Source organism: Echeneis naucrates, chromosome 16 (assembly GCF_900963305.1).
Source record: "Echeneis naucrates chromosome 16, fEcheNa1.1, whole genome shotgun sequence".
Lineage (NCBI taxonomy): Eukaryota > Metazoa > Chordata > Actinopteri > Carangiformes > Echeneidae > Echeneis > Echeneis naucrates.
Genome location: NC_042526.1, coordinates 17683940 through 17702166, shown reverse-complemented (window position 1 = coordinate 17702166; position 18227 = coordinate 17683940). Strand labels below are relative to the sequence as shown.

Here is an 18227-nt window from a genome sequence, read left to right as displayed (position 1 = left end):
ACAGTTTCGTTGTGCACTGTTGATATGAATTTCCTGTAAGAGGGCATGCAAGCAATCAGTCACCATGAGATCAGTATTCCCCTTGAAACCAAATGAAAGCTGGGCAGTGAGACTAAACCACATTACAAGATACCTTCATGGCTCATTGGTGTTTATGCTGGTGAAGTGAAATCATTATAACCAATAAGGTGTGTAATGGATTCTTTCCCAGCAGTCAGTCTGACTGCCTGACTTCTTAATTGTGGCTGCATGTGTGTAAGTGCGTGCTGTATGTAAGTGAAGGCTGAGTATGTGTAGGGAGCAAGGGATCGCTTCAGGATGGTGTATGGATTAGAGAAACTGCCTCACAACCAAGGGAAGCAGGGATTTAAGTCTGTGCGAATCGCAGTGTTTGTGTGTGAGAGAGAGCAAACATCCAACCAGCCGTAGTGCCCCTGAGCTACACACTGACTCATTACCTGTGCTCTATGCAGCAGCTGTAATAGAAGAAAATCCCTGTGGCAATCAGTTAATGTCATAAATGAATGAGAGTTGTGCATAATGATAAAGTGATGACAGTTCATTGATTAGTTGATGGAGGAAAAAGCATTAACATTTTTAGAAATTGATCAATCAAACATTTGAGTCATTCATTAAGCAAATGTTTCCATTTTAGCCGGTACAACTTCCTGAAATTGGATGTTGGGATGTTGTGAATCGAGAAATTGGCTTTTGGCGTCAGAAAACATTGCTCCAAATCCTGGAAGCTCACAATGGGCATTTTTCTGACTTTTTAGAAAAAACTATTTATGTGCATCTCTAGTTGTGCATGTGAACAGCCTTTTTGCATACACAGTTAAAATGTTGGACCTCTGATCTATATCTGCGAGTCAGGTTGTTTATTTAGTTTGTGCATGCATGCCTGCCCCTGCAACTGTTTGTGTGTATTAGCAACTGTCTGGCTGTAGTGTTGATGTCAGAGGAGCGATTGGCTCCTGAAAGTAGCTCTTTTCCACCAGGCCAGACCGTTTAATCAGGTTCTCCACATCCGCCAGCTGTGTCCACACAGCAAACAACCACTCTGTCCTGTTGGAGAGCTGCAGCATCCAGCTGGGGGGATGGAGGAGGCCAGTTAGCAGTGGGAGATCGGCCCAAGCTGCTGCTGCCCAGAGAGAGAAAGGCGCTTGCATTTGTGTGTTTGTTTGAGAGACAAACAGAGATTGAGACAAGAGACAGTGAGGTTGACTGCCGTGAAAGGTATGAGGCTGCTTGAGTGTGTATGTGTGTTGATATGTTGCCGCAGAAAAATATAAATGTGTGCTCTACTCAAGTAGTTAGTGTGTTTGGTGTTTGTGTGTGCCTGCAGTTTTGTGCTCTCGCTGCTCAAGTGTCCAGCTGGCAGAGAGGAGATAGCAGGAGCCTTAAAAATGGTGACGGAGCAGTAAACACACACAAAAACAGCCTATCAGCCCTAATGAGCAAAAGTGCTGTGCCTAAAAGTGTGTGTGTGTGTGTGTGTGTGTGTGTGTGTGTGTGTGTGTGTGTGTGTGTGTGTGTGTGTGTGTGTGTGTGTGTGGAGGGCAGAAGGGCAAACATATGAAGACACAAGAGCAACTCAAGCACAAAGGTTTGAGACGTGAAACACACATAAAGACACAATATAATAAAAGAGCAAAGTCAGATTAACACTGTCCTTGGGTCACAGGCCAACTTTAAAAGTGTTTGCATATTTAGGCCAGAGCAGGTGGATCCTGCTGAAATGGACCGAGCCATCAATCCCCCTGGCCGTGCCTGTTGCCCTGAACACAAAGGCTGAACTGGCTGCTTTGGTGACTATGGTTCTCCCAGTCAGTCAAATTGAAATAAATGAACTGCCAACCCTGACGGCAGGATAATTGTTCAAATGGAAATTGGATTGCCGTCGTCACACCAGCAACTCATGAAACAATTTGACTGTAAGGAGGGGATAAGAGCGTTTGAATGTCAAAAAAAAAAAAAAAATATTGCGAAAAATGCAAGATGAGAGACATGCAGAGAAAGAAAGCGTTCTCCACACCCTCCCACTTCATGTTTCATATTTAACAATGCCGCTTGTTCTACCTATCCATTTCCTCGTCGGCAGCAGGAAAATAAAGGACACAGATCCACCCTTCATTTCCGGCTCCTTGTTTGGTTCCTAACCCACGTTGTCATGCTGCCTTGTATACACTTTATCAGGTCCTTTCAGCGCAATCCACGCTGCGAGAGACATGGATAGATTTGCTCTAGAGCATTAACCCCTCCTTCACCTTTCCTTCCCCACTCTCCGCCCAGCCTTGGGGCCTCTTGGGACACCCCAGTGATTTAACAGTGGTTCACTTTTATCAGTACGTAATGCTGAAGGCTGCTTCAGTGTGAAGTCACCTCTCCACATCAGTGTCAGACCCTGGCATCTGTCAAAACCAGCTGTCAGATAAGGAAAGTGCTGAATATGAATGATCACAGTATGAGGTAATATCGTATTATGTTTTCGGGGTAGGGTGTCCACTTCCCTCTTTTTTCTTCTTCTTTTTTTTTTTATTAAATCAGTTTCCTTTCTGTTTCTTTTTCAATGAGTGAGAGGAGCAGTCATGCTGGTTCAGAACTTGCCGGATCAGCAATTGTTCAAGTTTTTGTGTGATCTAATCATTAGACACACACTCCCTAATCACCCCCCCCCATCTCTTGCTCCTTCACACAGACTCAGAATGGGCGCCTACCCAGAGAAGGGGGGTTGTGGGGATGTTGTGTAGCAAGAGGATTGGCCGAGAGGCATGCAGACTGCCATGCAGGGATTCAGTGGCCCTGTGTCAAAGAAGTGTGGCAGTTCGAAGACAGGAGTGTGGCTTTGTGGTCGGTGTGGGATTACCTCGTCAGCACTTCAAGCTGCGCTAGTGCACGGTATTCGTACGTGCACATGTATCACTAAGCCTGTGACTATGTGTGTGCTTGTGCGCTTGCCTGCCATTTTGGAATTACCTTTAATTTTCCTCTGCTGAGAGCCGCACGTCTTGTCCATACTTGTCCTGAATTGTGGCACTGTGGTTGTCAACAAATGGAGCGTGTGCATGTGTGTGATAACTAGCAGTGAGCCAACAAGAGGATCTACCTTTGTGTGTTACTTTCATGTCTGTACATGTAGAACCTCAACAGTTTTTCATTTTAAATTTAATTTTCCCTCCAAGCAAAAGACTAGAGATGGATATTAGGACTCACTACATCCAGTCATAACTCAGTCATAACAGTTTGTTCACTTCACAGCTAAGCAATCATGTCATTGTCGCTAATGGCAATATGCTCTGCTCTGATTCTCACATCTACAGTCCAGTAGTAGCGTCAATCTGTCCCAGCTTGATGCCGTTGTCTTCAGTTCAGCAGCGTACAAATGCAGACCTGCGCATGTCCAGAAACGCGTCAGAATAATGAGAATAAAGCAATGTGGATTTAACAACATAAATCTGTCTCTAGTGTTCACATGGGCCACAAATCTTTATTAGGACAGAGACAAGCTTTCACTTGACCCTTATGCAAAAACATGTTCATTCCCACATTTTAAATTTTGACACTTTTTTGTGAGGTTTAAGCTTTATGCAAACTGTGTCAGCCTCAGCCTGTTGAACACTGTTCAACAGCACACCACCTCGCACACCACCTCTGCCCAAACAGGCAGAGGTGGTGTGCTAAAAGCTAAACAATCTGTGCATAACTTGCCCGACATCTCTGGACCACTCATACAAACGGATTTTTGCGGAGGTGGCTGACACTCAGATACATTAAAATGAAGCATTAAAGAACTAGAAAACAAAGATGTGAAACCTTTAGCTTCTGGAGGACTAAAGCTATATTCTAGTTCTCACATCATTATAATTTCTGTTGCTTTCTCTCTTTTAATAGGCTTTACACAGGGAACTAACATACTGTTCACCACGACTGAGCTAAAAACAGTGCTCTAATTCCTCTGTGTGCTGTGCTCCATTGCTTCAAGCTACTGACTCAGTCAGTGACAGTGATGCTTCAGGTTAGACAGTTCAGTTTAAACATTTATTGTTAAGCTCAATATTAGCTATTTTATTATAAGTGAAACGCTGAGGAACTAGTAGAGATTTCTATTTCAATTCAACCATGACAATCAAGCAGTTTTGAATCAACAACTGTGTCTTTCACTGAATCGCATTTTTCAGATGTGCCAGCTTCATTAGCACATGATGTGTTTCATGATTATTTATCCCAGGCCGTTGGAGGCTTCATTAGCTGCAAGCTGATGCAGCACACAGCCTCTAAATTTAGCGTCTTTTTATTTATTCAGAATAGCCACGTGCTGGATGGTATGCCCAGTTGCCATGTTCTCACACAGCAGCTTCGAGGCATGTTGAGAAAAGAGATGTGGGCCGGTCTAGGGAAAAATAGGCCTCATTCCACCTGCGTCGCCCCCACCAGACGTCTACTTCTCTTCAGCTCTTTGAAGCCTCTTTAATTCCAACGTTCAGGATTAAACCCATGAAAAAAGGATGAAAAGTGAAAGAGCAACAGAAGGAGACATCCTTGGAGAGAACGTGCTCCTTTGAAATATGTTAAGAATTTAGTTTGCACTGACCCACAACGCAGCATTTGAGGGAAATTTGTGTGACAAGTTTTATTTTATTTATTTATTTATTTATTTATTTATTTATTTATTTTCTAAGCAGGAGGTGGTTGTAGATTTGCATGAATAGGAAACAGACTCTTTGAAGTCATGGGTACAAGTGGTGGTGAGTTGTGAAACCTAAATGAATGCCCCCGAGACAATTGTCTCACGATGTAAATGCAGTCTGAGAAAGGTGCTTTGTCACAGCATGTTTGATTGGGAGTCAAAGGAATCAAGTGATTTTTCTGTCACAGACACCACTGACATAATTCCATTTGTGTGAAACCTTTCTGTGCAGTCTGTTTCATGGAAAATGAACTGATAGAAATATGGATATTACTCTGATTTACTGTACAGCACACAATGGAAACCCTCTCAGACTGGCAGTCGTGCTTCAATTACTGCCCACGTTTACAATCGCACTCAATATTTAGGCAGCACAGTCTTCCTTGTTGTGAGTTAGAAAAAACATGAAAATTAACTCAGCTGCATTAAGCCAACAGCTGTTGTTTGATTTCCAGCATTTTGTATGGTTACTGCAGATGAAGATACAAAACGCTGGATGTTCCTATCAGGTGTTTCCACTGACACAGAGAATGCACATTAAAAGGTCATGTGGCATGTTAGACGACCTGAGCCTGTTTAACCATCGACAGACTGACAGGAAGAAGCTTGCAGTGAGGAAGGTCACAATTTCCATCATATTACTTTGAAATGCCATTCTCATTGAGAAATTTTCGTAATGAAACCTGCTTGTATTTTCTGTGGCACTTTTCAGAACTTAGCAAAATAAGGAGTAAGTAGAGAAACGCAGAACATAAATATGAGGAGAACAAAAGAACTGGTTTCAGGTGGAAGGAGCATAGATACAGGTCAGTGCAACCGTTGCCCTCACACACTCTGGAAATGCCAAATAACGATCACAATAATGGCATGTGTCTTTTATCATGAGCAGCGCATTCATGACTCCAGTTTATTCCGTCTTAGATTGATTTTGGATTTTGCCATTCAGTACAAAATAATCTGTATTCCATTTACAACGTCCTCCAAATTGTTGCCATAAGATAGTCGGGATGAGGTTTTGTTGAGCACTGAGTCACTTTTACAGACAAAACTTTATTACACCAAGATGGTGTTCATTTATTTCTGTGATCATTTTTGAAGCCACTTTTTTAGAGTCTGTGTCGCTTTGCAATTTGCCACCACTTTGTCGGTGCAGCTTGACTTTAGCTTATGTTGTCAACATTTTTGAGGAAGCTAAAACTGTTTTGCAGCTTGTGCAGTTTCAGTGACGCTTTTTTGAGAAGTCAAACATAAAAGTGATTTATTGTGGTCCCTTTTAAAGGGGAAATGTCTTTGGAATGGAAGTTGTTGTTTTGTTTAGTTTTTTTACTTTAGAGCTGAAATCACTTCCCATGTTTCTTTTATTTTGTCCACACATTTAGTGTGAAAGTACAACCACCAGGTTGAAAAAAAAAAAAACCCCGAAAAAAACTAAACCAGGTTTCGTTTTTTTTTTCTCTTCCCCGTAGTTAAATCTTGACAAAAGGCTGACTGAGTGCCCTTCCATCTTAATTAAAGCTGTAAAAACCAACCACTTACATTTCAGTCCTGAATAAGCATAGACGGGGATTTTATAGCACCATTTGAATTTTAATGGAAATATTTAAGGCTATGAAATGAAAAGGGTACAATACGTTTATGCAGTGAAATGGGTTGGGAGGGGTTTAGGTAGTAAATGGGTGGGGAAAAAATATAAAACATCAAATCAAGTTGTGGGCACCTGGGGGTTGCTGGTGAAATTAGCAGCCCCCCCCCCCCCCCGGCCCAGGACAAATGTCTAATCAGTTGCCCCCCCCAACTTAGTGAGTCTAGGGAGAGATGGTAGGCTAACATAATAAAGCATAGCTTTGGCAAATTACTCCCCATAAGTTTCATTGCCGGTTTTCAATTTGACAAATGTGCCTGTGGATTTGAGTCACAAGGTGAAACGAGATGGAGGATGCTATTGAGAGTGTGTCAGCTGGAAACTGCATGCAAACGTAGATGCACATTTGCTGTGTGGGCAATAGCTGCTTCGAAGCCACCTGCAGTTCCATATTTACCACCGCCTGGGCAAACAGCAGTGAACAAGGACTCCACAGACACCTGCTGTTGGCCGGTACATGAGGCTGTCTGTATTTTACAGGGATATTGTGTGATCGTGTTTCCTAAAAGAAAATGCTCTACTTCCTGAGCACATTGCGTTCAGAGGTGTTGTAGGGATTACTAAAAAAGGCAAAGAGCAAATGAAGCTGGAACAAATAGGGCCCATAAATTGGCTTTCCTTTGTTGAGCTTTAACTCTCAGCCTTAATATTTCTTTACCCTTCACTCAGAGCAGTTTTATCTTTTCTTTTTTTTTTTTTTTTCATACCAGTGATCAGGGCAGATATCAAATCAAATGACTCCAAACCTTTGATAAATCTTGAGCAGAGAGTTGAGTCATACCCAGTTTCATAGTTGGGTTCAGAAAATAATTTTTACCCTAGTACCCAACTAATACCCAACTCTATATGTTGAGTTGTGTAAGAAGTAAGTTAAGTTAAGAGTACAAAGAAAGACAAAGAATAGAACTGTTGTAGTCCATGCTGGTTAGCTTTGGTTTTTATTGTTTTTATTGTCTTCATTTCTATGATTCCAGCTCCCTCCTTAATGTTATGTCAGTAAATAGGATTGGTAGTTAAAATAGACACAGTTAACTTTTTTTTTTTTTTTGGTAAGAAACTGCCATTTATTCTGTGCAACCTGCAGATCTTTCCAACAACTAAGAAAACTAACCCTTTGACTGAGATGCTTTTTCTTGAGGCAGATGTTGATTTCATATTTTAACACACAACAAATGAAATTGGATTTACCTCAATGGGTTTGCACTTTTTATTTATTTATTTTTTTTGACAGATCCATCTAAACCTTATTAAGTCAAATAATCTGCATAGCCAGATGTAGCAAGAAGTAACTACGATAACATGTTGTTGTAAATTCAGTGAAGCAATCCATTTTAAGTGTATTCTTTGACTTTTTGGGAAACATGTTTGTTTTGTTTATTTATTTATTTATTTTTTCCTTTCTTTTACATGAGAATTTGAAAAAATCCATTTCAGTCTCTGAGCCTATATTTATTCAATATCAAGACCAAAATCTACCTATGAGCCTCCCTAAAGCTCCCTATTCCATGTTGTATCTTTTTTTAAGGTATACAAAAATGGAATTGGAAAAGTGCTATCTGAGCTCCAGCTTACTATTTACCATTCAAACATGAGAATGTTATCAGTCTCTCACTCTGACTCTCAGAAAGAAACATTTGCCAAAATGTCAAATGGTTGCTTTAAATCATATGATTGTATCACTCAATGTTGTTTTCATACAAAATAATCATTAGGTTGCATATATGTCTTTTTGTAGCGGAGGTGTATGTTAATCACATACCTACTCTTCTGTTCTCTCCAGAGATGGCAAGCTGGGTGTCCCTCCTCCCCTTCCTCTTCTGCCAGTTGATTGTACAAGCCCAGGAGGAAGGCAGCAACATCCCCATCCTTGAGTTCACCTCAGAGACCTCCATTAACAATGTGGTCCAGGACCCTCAGACCGGTCGCATCTACCTGGGAGCAGTCAACACTATCTTCCAGCTGGGTCCGTCACTCAGACTGGAGGCTCGTGCCGAGACGGGCCCCAAAGAGGATGCCCGGACATGTACGCCTCCTCCGGCAGCCTGCCAGGACACAAAGCTCATGCCCAATCTGAACAAGCTACTGCTGGTCCATCCGTCCAATGGTTCACTCGTGGTCTGCGGCAGCCGCTACCGAGGCATCTGCTCCCTCCTGAACCTGACCAACATAGAGCAGCAGCTGTACTACAGCGACAGTAAAGGAGAGAGGACTTACGTGGCTAGCATTGAGGATAATGTGAATGTGGTGGGTGTCATGTCCACATACAAAAAAGATGGACAAGCCTTCAATGTGTTTCTGGTTGGGAAGGGCTATGGAAGCCTGGACAGTACAAAACTCATCAGCACACGAATTCTTCAGGACTACCGGGAATGGGTTGTGTTTGAGAGCATCATTGAGGCATCTACGGTACAAACTACGCCATTTGTTCCCAAGTACCTGCATGACTTCCGTCATGCCTTCAAAGACAATGGGTTTGTTTATTTCCTCTTTTCACGGACACTTGATGGTACGGATAATAAAAACTTCACCTTTATCTCCCGTCTTTGTGAGGACGACCACCACTACTATTCTCACACAGAGCTCCAGTTAAATTGTGGTCCAAATAACCGATACAACAAGGCTCAAGCTGCATTCGTGGCTTCTCCAGGGAAAGAGCTTGCACGGGTCATGCATGAATCGGGTATGTATGGGGAGGCCTACTCCAACAAAGTTCTTTTCATGGTGGCAAGTCCTGATGACGACGACAGTGAGTCTGCTCTCTGCATGTACCCACTCAACTCCATCAACGAGCGGCTGGTGGATATCATCAGCGCCTGCTACAGTGATTCAGGGAAGATTTCTGGGTTTCCTGCTGTGGATATCCCTTACTCATCTAAAACTGAAGAATTCTGCACCTCAAAAATTGCAGTAAGTGCTTCTTTTGTGTCAGCTAATAGAAGTAAAAAAGAAAATAGTATGAAATAAATGGGATGTTTTGAAGATTTTTCTCAATGATGCAATGAATGATGAGTGTTTACTTTAATGTCTCAGCATTTACTTTGTTCTTTCTGCATCACATTTTTCCCTCCTTCCATATCTGTCTTCCCAATGCCTACAACTCAACAAGTCGCCCCTGTAATGGTAGCTGCAGTGCAAAACTGTTGTACAATTGGTCACACATCTACTGCAGATAAAATTTTAATTGAAATGCCCATGTATATGAATAAGGGACTGTACCTCTGTTACAAACTACATAATGGGGAAAAATATCTTCTGCTCTTTGATGCAATCAAAAAGTGTTTTATTCTGGTTAATTAAAGGAAATACATTGATTAATTACATTTGTCTTAAAAAACATTATACGCTGCTTTTATAATTTCTAAGTGATCTTATCCACCTCAAACACTTATCTGTTCATTTTCTTTGCAGAAAGATACGCTGGAAAACTTTAAGTGTGGGGCAGACTTTCTGCCTTCTCCTCTGGCCAGCAAGCCAAAGTACGCCTTAAAGGAAAGCGCACTCCTGACTAAATCTGGCCATTTGACCGCTGTGGCCGTCGTAGTGGAGAATGAGCACACTATCGCCTTCTTGGGGAATAACCAGGGAGAGGTCTTCAAGGTGGAGTTGTCTTCTGACCTGCTGCTCTGCTTTACTTTAATCTTTTACCTGAAGAGATGGAGGGTATGGGGAAATAAACTCATATCTGACTGTGTTACTTTGTTTTCTGTCCAGGCACACCTGACTGCAGAACCCTACGTGTACAGCAAGACACCTAGTCACCCCATGGGGGAGAAGGTCAACAAGAATATTTTCTTCGACCTCAGTAACAGCCACTTGTACATTACCACAGAGAAAAAGGTGTGTCTGTTTAGTTTTCGTCTTAAACATAACATATATAAAATGTGGCCATACAGGATGCTTTCAGGCACAGCAGTCTGTGTAGTGTATCTGTGCATTGGGCTCTAAATGTTGTCTCTATGGAACACACACAATGGAATAAATACAATTAAAACTGCTTTAGTTTGCACATACTAAACGAAACTGACTAAAGCTGAAATAAACTGCCTTTCTAAATGGCTGAATTGCTTAAAACAGAAGAACATCTCCTCATCTTATTCATTGAGATAAATAGCTGGCAAATGAAAACACTAACTGTTAGAGTATGTAAGAATTAGGTATACCACCTAACTAGAATTTACCACAAAGGAAGTGGATATATTTCCTGTTTTCCTGCCAATGATGATTCCACTAAAAACACAACTGGATTACCGAAGAGTTTGTAAACAGTTTTGTGGTCTATGTGTCAAATGACATGACTAATGCATTTTTAACAGTCTAAACATTTGAATGGTGTAAACGCACTACATGATTAATATTTTTTTTTTTTTACTGGAAATAAAACCTGGAATATAACCAAATGAGGAAAAGATACTTGAATGCGTTAGTTCAGTAAAAGTAGATGCACACTGGAAATCTGTAATCTCAAATAGACTGCAAACCCCCTTTAAAAAAAAGAAAAAAAGAAAAAAGAATGCTTTAGTTTTCAGTTACACGTTAAACAACACTAGTACATCACCTTTGTATAGAGCTGCGATGATTCATACTAGAAGTATAGCTCTTCATCAGATTTAAGGGGATAAATGGCTAAAAACCACAAACTTAACAACCCTCTTGTGCAACTGCTTTGTAATAATTGCAGTATGTGAGTACTAGTCGCATACTGTCCGACTAGTTCATTAATTTCCTGCTGTCTTGCAATTGCATGTTTCCAGAGAACAAAACTGTGGATTACTGATGTTTTATAAAAAAGATTGAGTGTCTTCAAAGGACTAACGTGAGCTGAACACTCAAAACAAGAGATTGCTGCTAACATGACACATTTACATTAACTGTAAATAAACAGCTTTTAGTGTGCAGGGGAAAATGCTCAGTCTATACATGATAATGATAAATAAATATCTGCATTGAAAAATTTACTGCAGATAAATTAGGAGTTATTCTTAAGTTACTGTTAAGAGAATTTATGATGGAGAACTGCCCCTTTCAGATTGTTATATCATTAAATATTACATAACTGAATTTTTTTTAAGATAGATTGTCCCATATGGAGCCTGGTAATAACACAGAAAAACAATTTCATTTAATTTCTTTCTATCTCTTTGAATCATTGAACAATTCAGAGATGGGGGCAGTGATTCACAGGTCAGTCTGGAACAAGGCTTGATCATCTTAATGTAAGTAGATGTGGATATCGGATCGCCGCTTCTGGAAAGTTAGAAAAACGAGATAGGGACTTCTTGAATCCGGCTTTAAGAAAGTGTGTTCGACAAACAGTTTTGCAAAATCTAACTGGCACATCAAACTGAGGAGCTCCAGTATTCATCAGTAAATGTGCACAGATATTCCCCTCTCCTGGGTACAGTAAGCATTCATCATGTAGATGGAGGGGCTCGTCTTAGTAATTAAGCAAGCAAGCAGAGCAGACATGAGGGACCGTGTACTGTGACACGACTCGTCTTATTCTCAATCTGCACTTCGGCGTCAAAACGAGGAGCACATCTATTTAAAAGGCTCCACATTTTGTGCTTTGTCTCCTTTAAGGTTCAGTGCTAGATCATATTTTATGTTGTAATACCCCAGATTACCAAGGTGCCAGTGCAGACCTGTCTCCAAAAGAAAGACTGCCAATCTTGTGTGGAACTGAGGGACCCTTACTGTGGTTGGTGTGTCCTGGAGGGCAGGTAAGGAGCGCACATACACACTCATGCAAGCGCTTATAAATGCACGCACACAGCGACAGACTAACACAAACACCCACACTTGCAATTCCATCTGTAATACACAGCGGGGTGTTTGTTCAGTGTTTTATTGCAGACACTTTTAGTACCCCCTGGTGTTTATATTCCATCTCCTGTTGTCCGTGGAGCCGTAAGGAATTAAAGCTGTTTGTCAGCCTCATGCAGTGAAGACAGTCAGTGCAATTTACTCTCATCAGCCTATATTTATCAGGGTCTGCAGGGTAGAAGGAATGTTATGTGTCATGTATTTTACGGAAATGTGATCATGAACAGGAAGAAGAGCAGAAAAAGAGTTGTCTCCTTATGGGAGTTGTTGATAAATTTTGCCCTGCTCAACATCAAATCTGTATTTTACAATTATTTGGGCAGACATCAGACACGTCGAACATTTTTAAGACAGAGACTTGATGGTTTAAGCTTTTTGAATTTAATATTTCTGCTGTCTTGCGTGATCCTGATCTGAATCTATCCTGGTTTTGTATGTCTTTGACTTTGTATGAATTTGTGATCCAAACATTTTCTGGTGTTTCACGGAGAAGAAGAATAAGCGATGAATAAAGAGAATAGCTGTTGGATTGAGTCATAAACATAATTTTTATTTCAATCCGTAAATCTGCTGCATTAAATCGAGGGGTCCTATTTATTCGAAGAATTCCAAGGCGTGTAACATGACAAGCATGGCATTATATTGTGTATATTTTGTTTTGTGTGGTTCAGCTGAGTGCTCATGGCATATTTATTGTGTGAGTGCATGCAGTACGTTGTAATTATGACAGTGCCTCACTATATTGATATATTTTTTTATTGTTAAATGTTTTCATAAAAAAAGAAAACACAATGTTTAATTAGTGATCTGGTAAGTATGAATTGTTTTTTAGTCTTTGTGTTTTCACTGTAAACTCCCTGCTGTGATTAATTGGCTCGTTTTCCTTGACTTCACTCTCTGATCATATAAGTCAAAGAAATGCATGAAATCCTTGAAGTTGAGAAATTGCAATAAGTAAATGCGGCAAAAACCAGCTGCCCACGAGGCCACTGATTGTTAAACTTATATGAAACCTTATTTTTTGACTGAACAGGCGCTTCTTGAAATCGCTTGGGTGTGGGGTGTTTATGCACCACAGCACATTGAAAATCTGTTGGGGGTTAGGGTTAGTCCATAGGCTTTGTTTGTTTTTGAGGCCTTGTGAAAGCATTTAGGGGATGTGGAGCAGAGGCTGATGGGAGTTGTTCATCCTTCGTCTGAAGGTGTACCAGGAGGTCTGACTGCCGACGGGCAGAGGAGAAGAATGGCTGGCTATGGAGCCCCAGGCAGCAGTGTGTCAAGATTGTCTCCTTCTCTCCCCCGAACCTTTCCTGTAAAAAGACTCAGAAGGTACAGCCCTGCTTCTCCTCGCACTCACTCTTGTTCACTCTATCCCTTTGTTCTCTGCACCTCTTTCCGTCTCTGCAGTGCTCAGCCACACTTACATGCACACCACACAAACATGCGCTGCCTGAGTAATAAACTGTTTCCATTGTGAATCAAAGGCCTCGGTACTGGGTCTTCATACTCTGTATTGATCCCCCCAAAAAACTCCAAGATGGCTTATTATAACTGACCTGGTTGACTGTGCTCAGCCTGAAGATGGAGAGTCTCCGTTATGTGCTTTCTCTAGAGTTTCTTCATTCCCCCACAACCTGACAACTTCCCTGTCCCTCCCCTTCTGATTCACTCTAATGTTTTCATCAACAGCACCTCTCATTCTTTCTCATTCTCAGCCTATCTTCAGCCTTTCAAAAGAGAAACATTTCTTTGTTGTAATTTAAATTGAATTATATGAATAGTTTTTTTTTCTTCCTCTCTGCATTGCTTTGTTTGAGTTGCTCCCATTTATTCTGTATGACTTCACTGTATTTTTATTGACCCATGTAAAACACTTTTGAGCAAATGCTCTATAAAAGAAAAAATCCATTATTATTATCATTACTATTGTTACTTTTATAACTGAATTACAGGTGAAGCAGAGAGATTAGATTAATGGAACTAATATGATTCAGCAAAACTGATCATAAACTGTAATACTGTCAGTGGAAATCCCAGCAGTTTGCATTCTTTCTTTTCTTTTTTTTTTCTGCCCAGGTGAAGATCAACATCCCGTCCCTGCCCGCCATGGGACCCTCTGACCACCTGCATTGCAACATCGAGTCTTTCCAGAGTGAGGGCACAATGTCTGACTCCAGTCAGGTGTCCTGTGAGCTGCCCCACCCGTCACTCATACCACAAACACCTGAGAACCAAGGTATTTCCTTAACCCTTTAAACATATCATTGCATCAAGACAAACATCCACTATAGAGGTTTGTCCATTATAATAAATGCTGCATTACCAGCTAGGGAAAGTGGGCAACTCTCTTGGTGTTACAAAAAAAAAAGCCCCAGCCTGACCTCATCCTCTTTGGTTTTTTGAATTTGATTAATTACAGGTTTGTTGAGGTTATTGCAATCACAACAAAGACGTTCTATGTCACATCAAATAGTGGAACCTTATGTCAAGATATAGTTTGGAGAAGTTTTCTTAAGCCAAGTAAAATAACAGCAGAGTAGTGAGTTTTTTCCATGAGTTTTTTGCAGGAGTTGTCCATTTTCTATTATAAAAAGACCACATATTTCTGACAAAAAACATGAAGCTTTTTGGAAACAGAGTGAAGGAGCTATTTTACCCAACAACAAATGCCATATTTTTACTGAGTCAGGTTGTTGTTCCGGCAGTCAATCACAGGAAGAGATGTGTCCGTATCAAAGTGTCTTTCCACCTCCACTAAACAACTCCCTGGGAGTACTGGCTCTTAATGGTACTTGAAGCTGACAAAACACTCCCTGACAGACTAATTCAGGGACTATTTCATACAAACACACACACACATAGTGTGTGTTTTATATTTATTTATTCATTTGAAAGAGCTCAAAGTTTTTTGAGGTCATATTGAATTATCTGCAGGTCACCTGTTACTGACCAATCTTGAAATGCACAAATGACATGTCTTCATTATTTAGGCACTTTTCCAAGGATCATTCCCCTGCCCATAAAGGTGTATAAATTCCTCCCTCCCTTTTTTTCTGTTGCGTCAGACTTTGTGGCCGTGGCCATCAGGCTCTTCGTCAACAAGACAGTGGAGCTGGCCACACAGGAGTTCAAGTTCTACAACTGTGCTGCCACAGTGAGAAAATCTGAAAACACTCCGTGAGTCACACACTTAATCTATCAGTTTCGCTCTGTCACTTGCTCAAAATACACAGTAACACTGAACACAGCATCAACTGACAACCTTGATGTAAAAGTATCACCATGCATGAGCAAATGAGAGATCAAGGCTCTGTTTGTAAATTGTGATTCATGGTAGTTTTGAATGCACCTCTTGCATTTTCTCCTTTCCCTTTATTACCATGCTGAGGAAATTGCCTCAGTTTCCCTTTCATTAATCAAAAAATGAAAGTCAATCTTTCCATTTTCCCCCCTCCTCCTTATTTCTTTTTCTTTATTTCTTTCATGCTGTGGAATGTGTGATGAACGAGCTTTGCTTATGTGAAGTTGCAGAGATCCATTTCGCTGTCAGCAGCATGGATTTTTGTGCTGGACGCTCTTTGATGACTTAGCATGTTTTAAATTTTTTGTTTGTGTATGCGTTTGTGTGCGTTTGTGTGTGTGTGCACTCCTGCCTAACTGTGTGCATGACAGCTTTTTCCATTCTTTCGTTGTATAAATGTCTGTGTTCTATGTGTGCATTTTCAGTTGCATGTCATGCGTGGCCAGTCAGTGGGGCTGCCAATGGAACATGAATGACCACACCTGCAGTGACATGGACCAGAATGTCGGGCGACCCAACATCATCAAGCACCGTCAGGTTAGTTATATCAAATGTGTACACATCTGTGGCAGCTGAAAGACTCTTCTCTGATAGTATGAGTGATAGATGATAGAAAAAGCAGCTCAGTAAGATTCATCTAATCGCCACACTCAACACGCTGCCGGAGCGATCCACATTTCCCCTCCCGAAAATTAATAAAAGCTCAAATCCTTGTATCAGCTGCCACCATCTTGCGTGACAAATGTTGTGGGGTGGAGGATATCAATTTACAAGTCAGCAGATGTTGCAGTGATACACTTATCTGTTGCTGCAGATGAGGGTGTCTGTTAAGTGGTTTGCATATTTAAAAAGTAAATCATTAAAAGTGAGAGGATGTGAATGTTGTCATGACTTGTCAGGGGGCGAAGTGTCCACAGTTTGAGAATCCGGACCCTGTGCTGATCCCTGTGGGCTACAAGACTCGAATCAGCTTCGAGGGGATCAACTTGGACCGCTACCAGGTAAGGATGCACAGACACAGGTTTTGAAGCTCTTTTAATCACTTCTTGGCTTTTATGTTAGGACTAGGGGTGTGCCAAAAAATCTGTTCATATAAGGATCGCAATTCTCATTTACTGCAATTCAGAATCAATTTAAAATGTCTCAAAATTGATTTAAAAAAATAAATAAAACAAATCTGCAGGCTGTCTGCTTTCCATTTTGTATGCGGGACGTCCTGACGTCACCACAGAGCCGGTTCTGGAACATACGCATGCGCGGTGAGCACCAAAATGAGGAAACTACAGTAATGGAGGAACGAACCGGCCACGTCCTCATTGAAAGCAAAGATTGGACTCATTTTGGTTTTTACCTAGAGTCCTATAAAATCCGTTTTAATTTTTGAGAATTCAGTTTTCAGCATTTTATGCAAATTTAACCCTTAGACAGTGTTTTAAGTCATGAAATATAGACGATTTCTTCAGTTATAACTGAAGACTTTAATGCTTCCACACATTTAAGCAAAAACATAAAAAAACAATGAGACACACGTGGGGAGGTCCCATTTCTGGTCTAGTCTCTAGTCTCTGGAGGGGTCTGACTGGACTAGAGTAGATCATGAGGTTCCTTTGCACATCTATAGATTGAAGCAGAAATCATGATGAATCAAATTGCTTTGAATCGAATCGTCGCCCCTAAAAACCGTAATCGAATCGAATCAAGAGATAGTAAAAGATTTCCATCCCTAATTAGGACCACTGTGAATGCCACTTGTGATTGGTCACAAATGTTCAACCAGTGTATAAACTCATACTCATAAATTCAAAATTAGAAACGCACTGACAAAAAGGGACTCCTCAGACTCAAATAGAACCAGTTTATTACATGTAAAAAAGATGACAACATGCACAATAAAATGTGACAAGAAAGTTAATGTTGGTGACAGAACTACTGTCAGTGCAACTTACTAAGACAATATTATTCAAGATGAGGCGATTTAAATAGACTTGTCTGGATTTTTCTATTGTTCTCATATAGAAAATAGTTTTACATACTGACGCAAGTCTCTTTTGATTGTAGACATCACCTCAGCATGCTTTTGTAGTCCGTCTGACAGGATATAACAAAAGTTTTGACACTTTTTTTCGTGTCGTTTCTACGTCATGACACATTTGTGGTCTTAAATGCATCCTGATAGGCCTGAATGCAACTCTGACAGTGTTACCAATGATATGGTTGTGAGATGCAGGAGGTCATCCCATCCCAGATTCCTCCAGTGGGACCAGAGGGCCTGTTCGGGTCTGCCGGCAATAGATTTTTATTTACTTATTTATTGCTGTGAAAGGAGAAGGCTCAGAACACTATTTTATAGATTAAAACTACATAAATTCACCATGTTACTTTGTCTGACTCTCCAGAGCCGAGTTTTCACCATCGGCACTGAGCTGATGAAGAATGTGGAGGAAGAGGTCAATTTTGAGGACGGGCCGTTCTATACCTTTAGCGGCTTTAATGTAAGTGTGTTATTTTGCCGGTCGCTGGACAATTGATACCTGATTGTTTGTCTGTGTTCACACTGAACTCCTGATTTTGTTCCTATACTGAGCTTGCCAGTGTTTCTGGCAAATTTTCCCTCTACTTAACACAGGTCCTCCATCTGTAGCTGATTTGTGGACGTGACTGCAAATTGCAATTTAGCTCTGAAATAGTGAAATATACTGCTGAGTGTTTGTTGATTTCAGTGTTAGTCCATATACACAGTTTTCTATACTTCCTATTTGTGTGCAGCTGTTTTC

General features: G+C 40.8%; 1 protein-coding gene across 1 annotated transcript in view; it reads left to right on the top strand.

The window, feature by feature from the left end:
• Positions 1–18227, top strand: part of plxnb2b (plexin b2b) — a 115895-nt gene that overhangs the window by 66532 nt on the left and 31136 nt on the right. The window contains exons 2-11 of the mRNA XM_029522841.1: positions 8110–9236; positions 9738–9926; positions 10041–10166; positions 11949–12049; positions 13355–13481; positions 14229–14388; positions 15218–15329; positions 15879–15990; positions 16353–16454; positions 17850–17945. Of these exons, the coding sequence (XP_029378701.1) occupies positions 8110–9236; positions 9738–9926; positions 10041–10166; positions 11949–12049; positions 13355–13481; positions 14229–14388; positions 15218–15329; positions 15879–15990; positions 16353–16454; positions 17850–17945 (2252 nt within the window). The remainder of the gene's footprint in view (positions 1–8109; positions 9237–9737; positions 9927–10040; positions 10167–11948; positions 12050–13354; positions 13482–14228; positions 14389–15217; positions 15330–15878; positions 15991–16352; positions 16455–17849; positions 17946–18227) is intronic.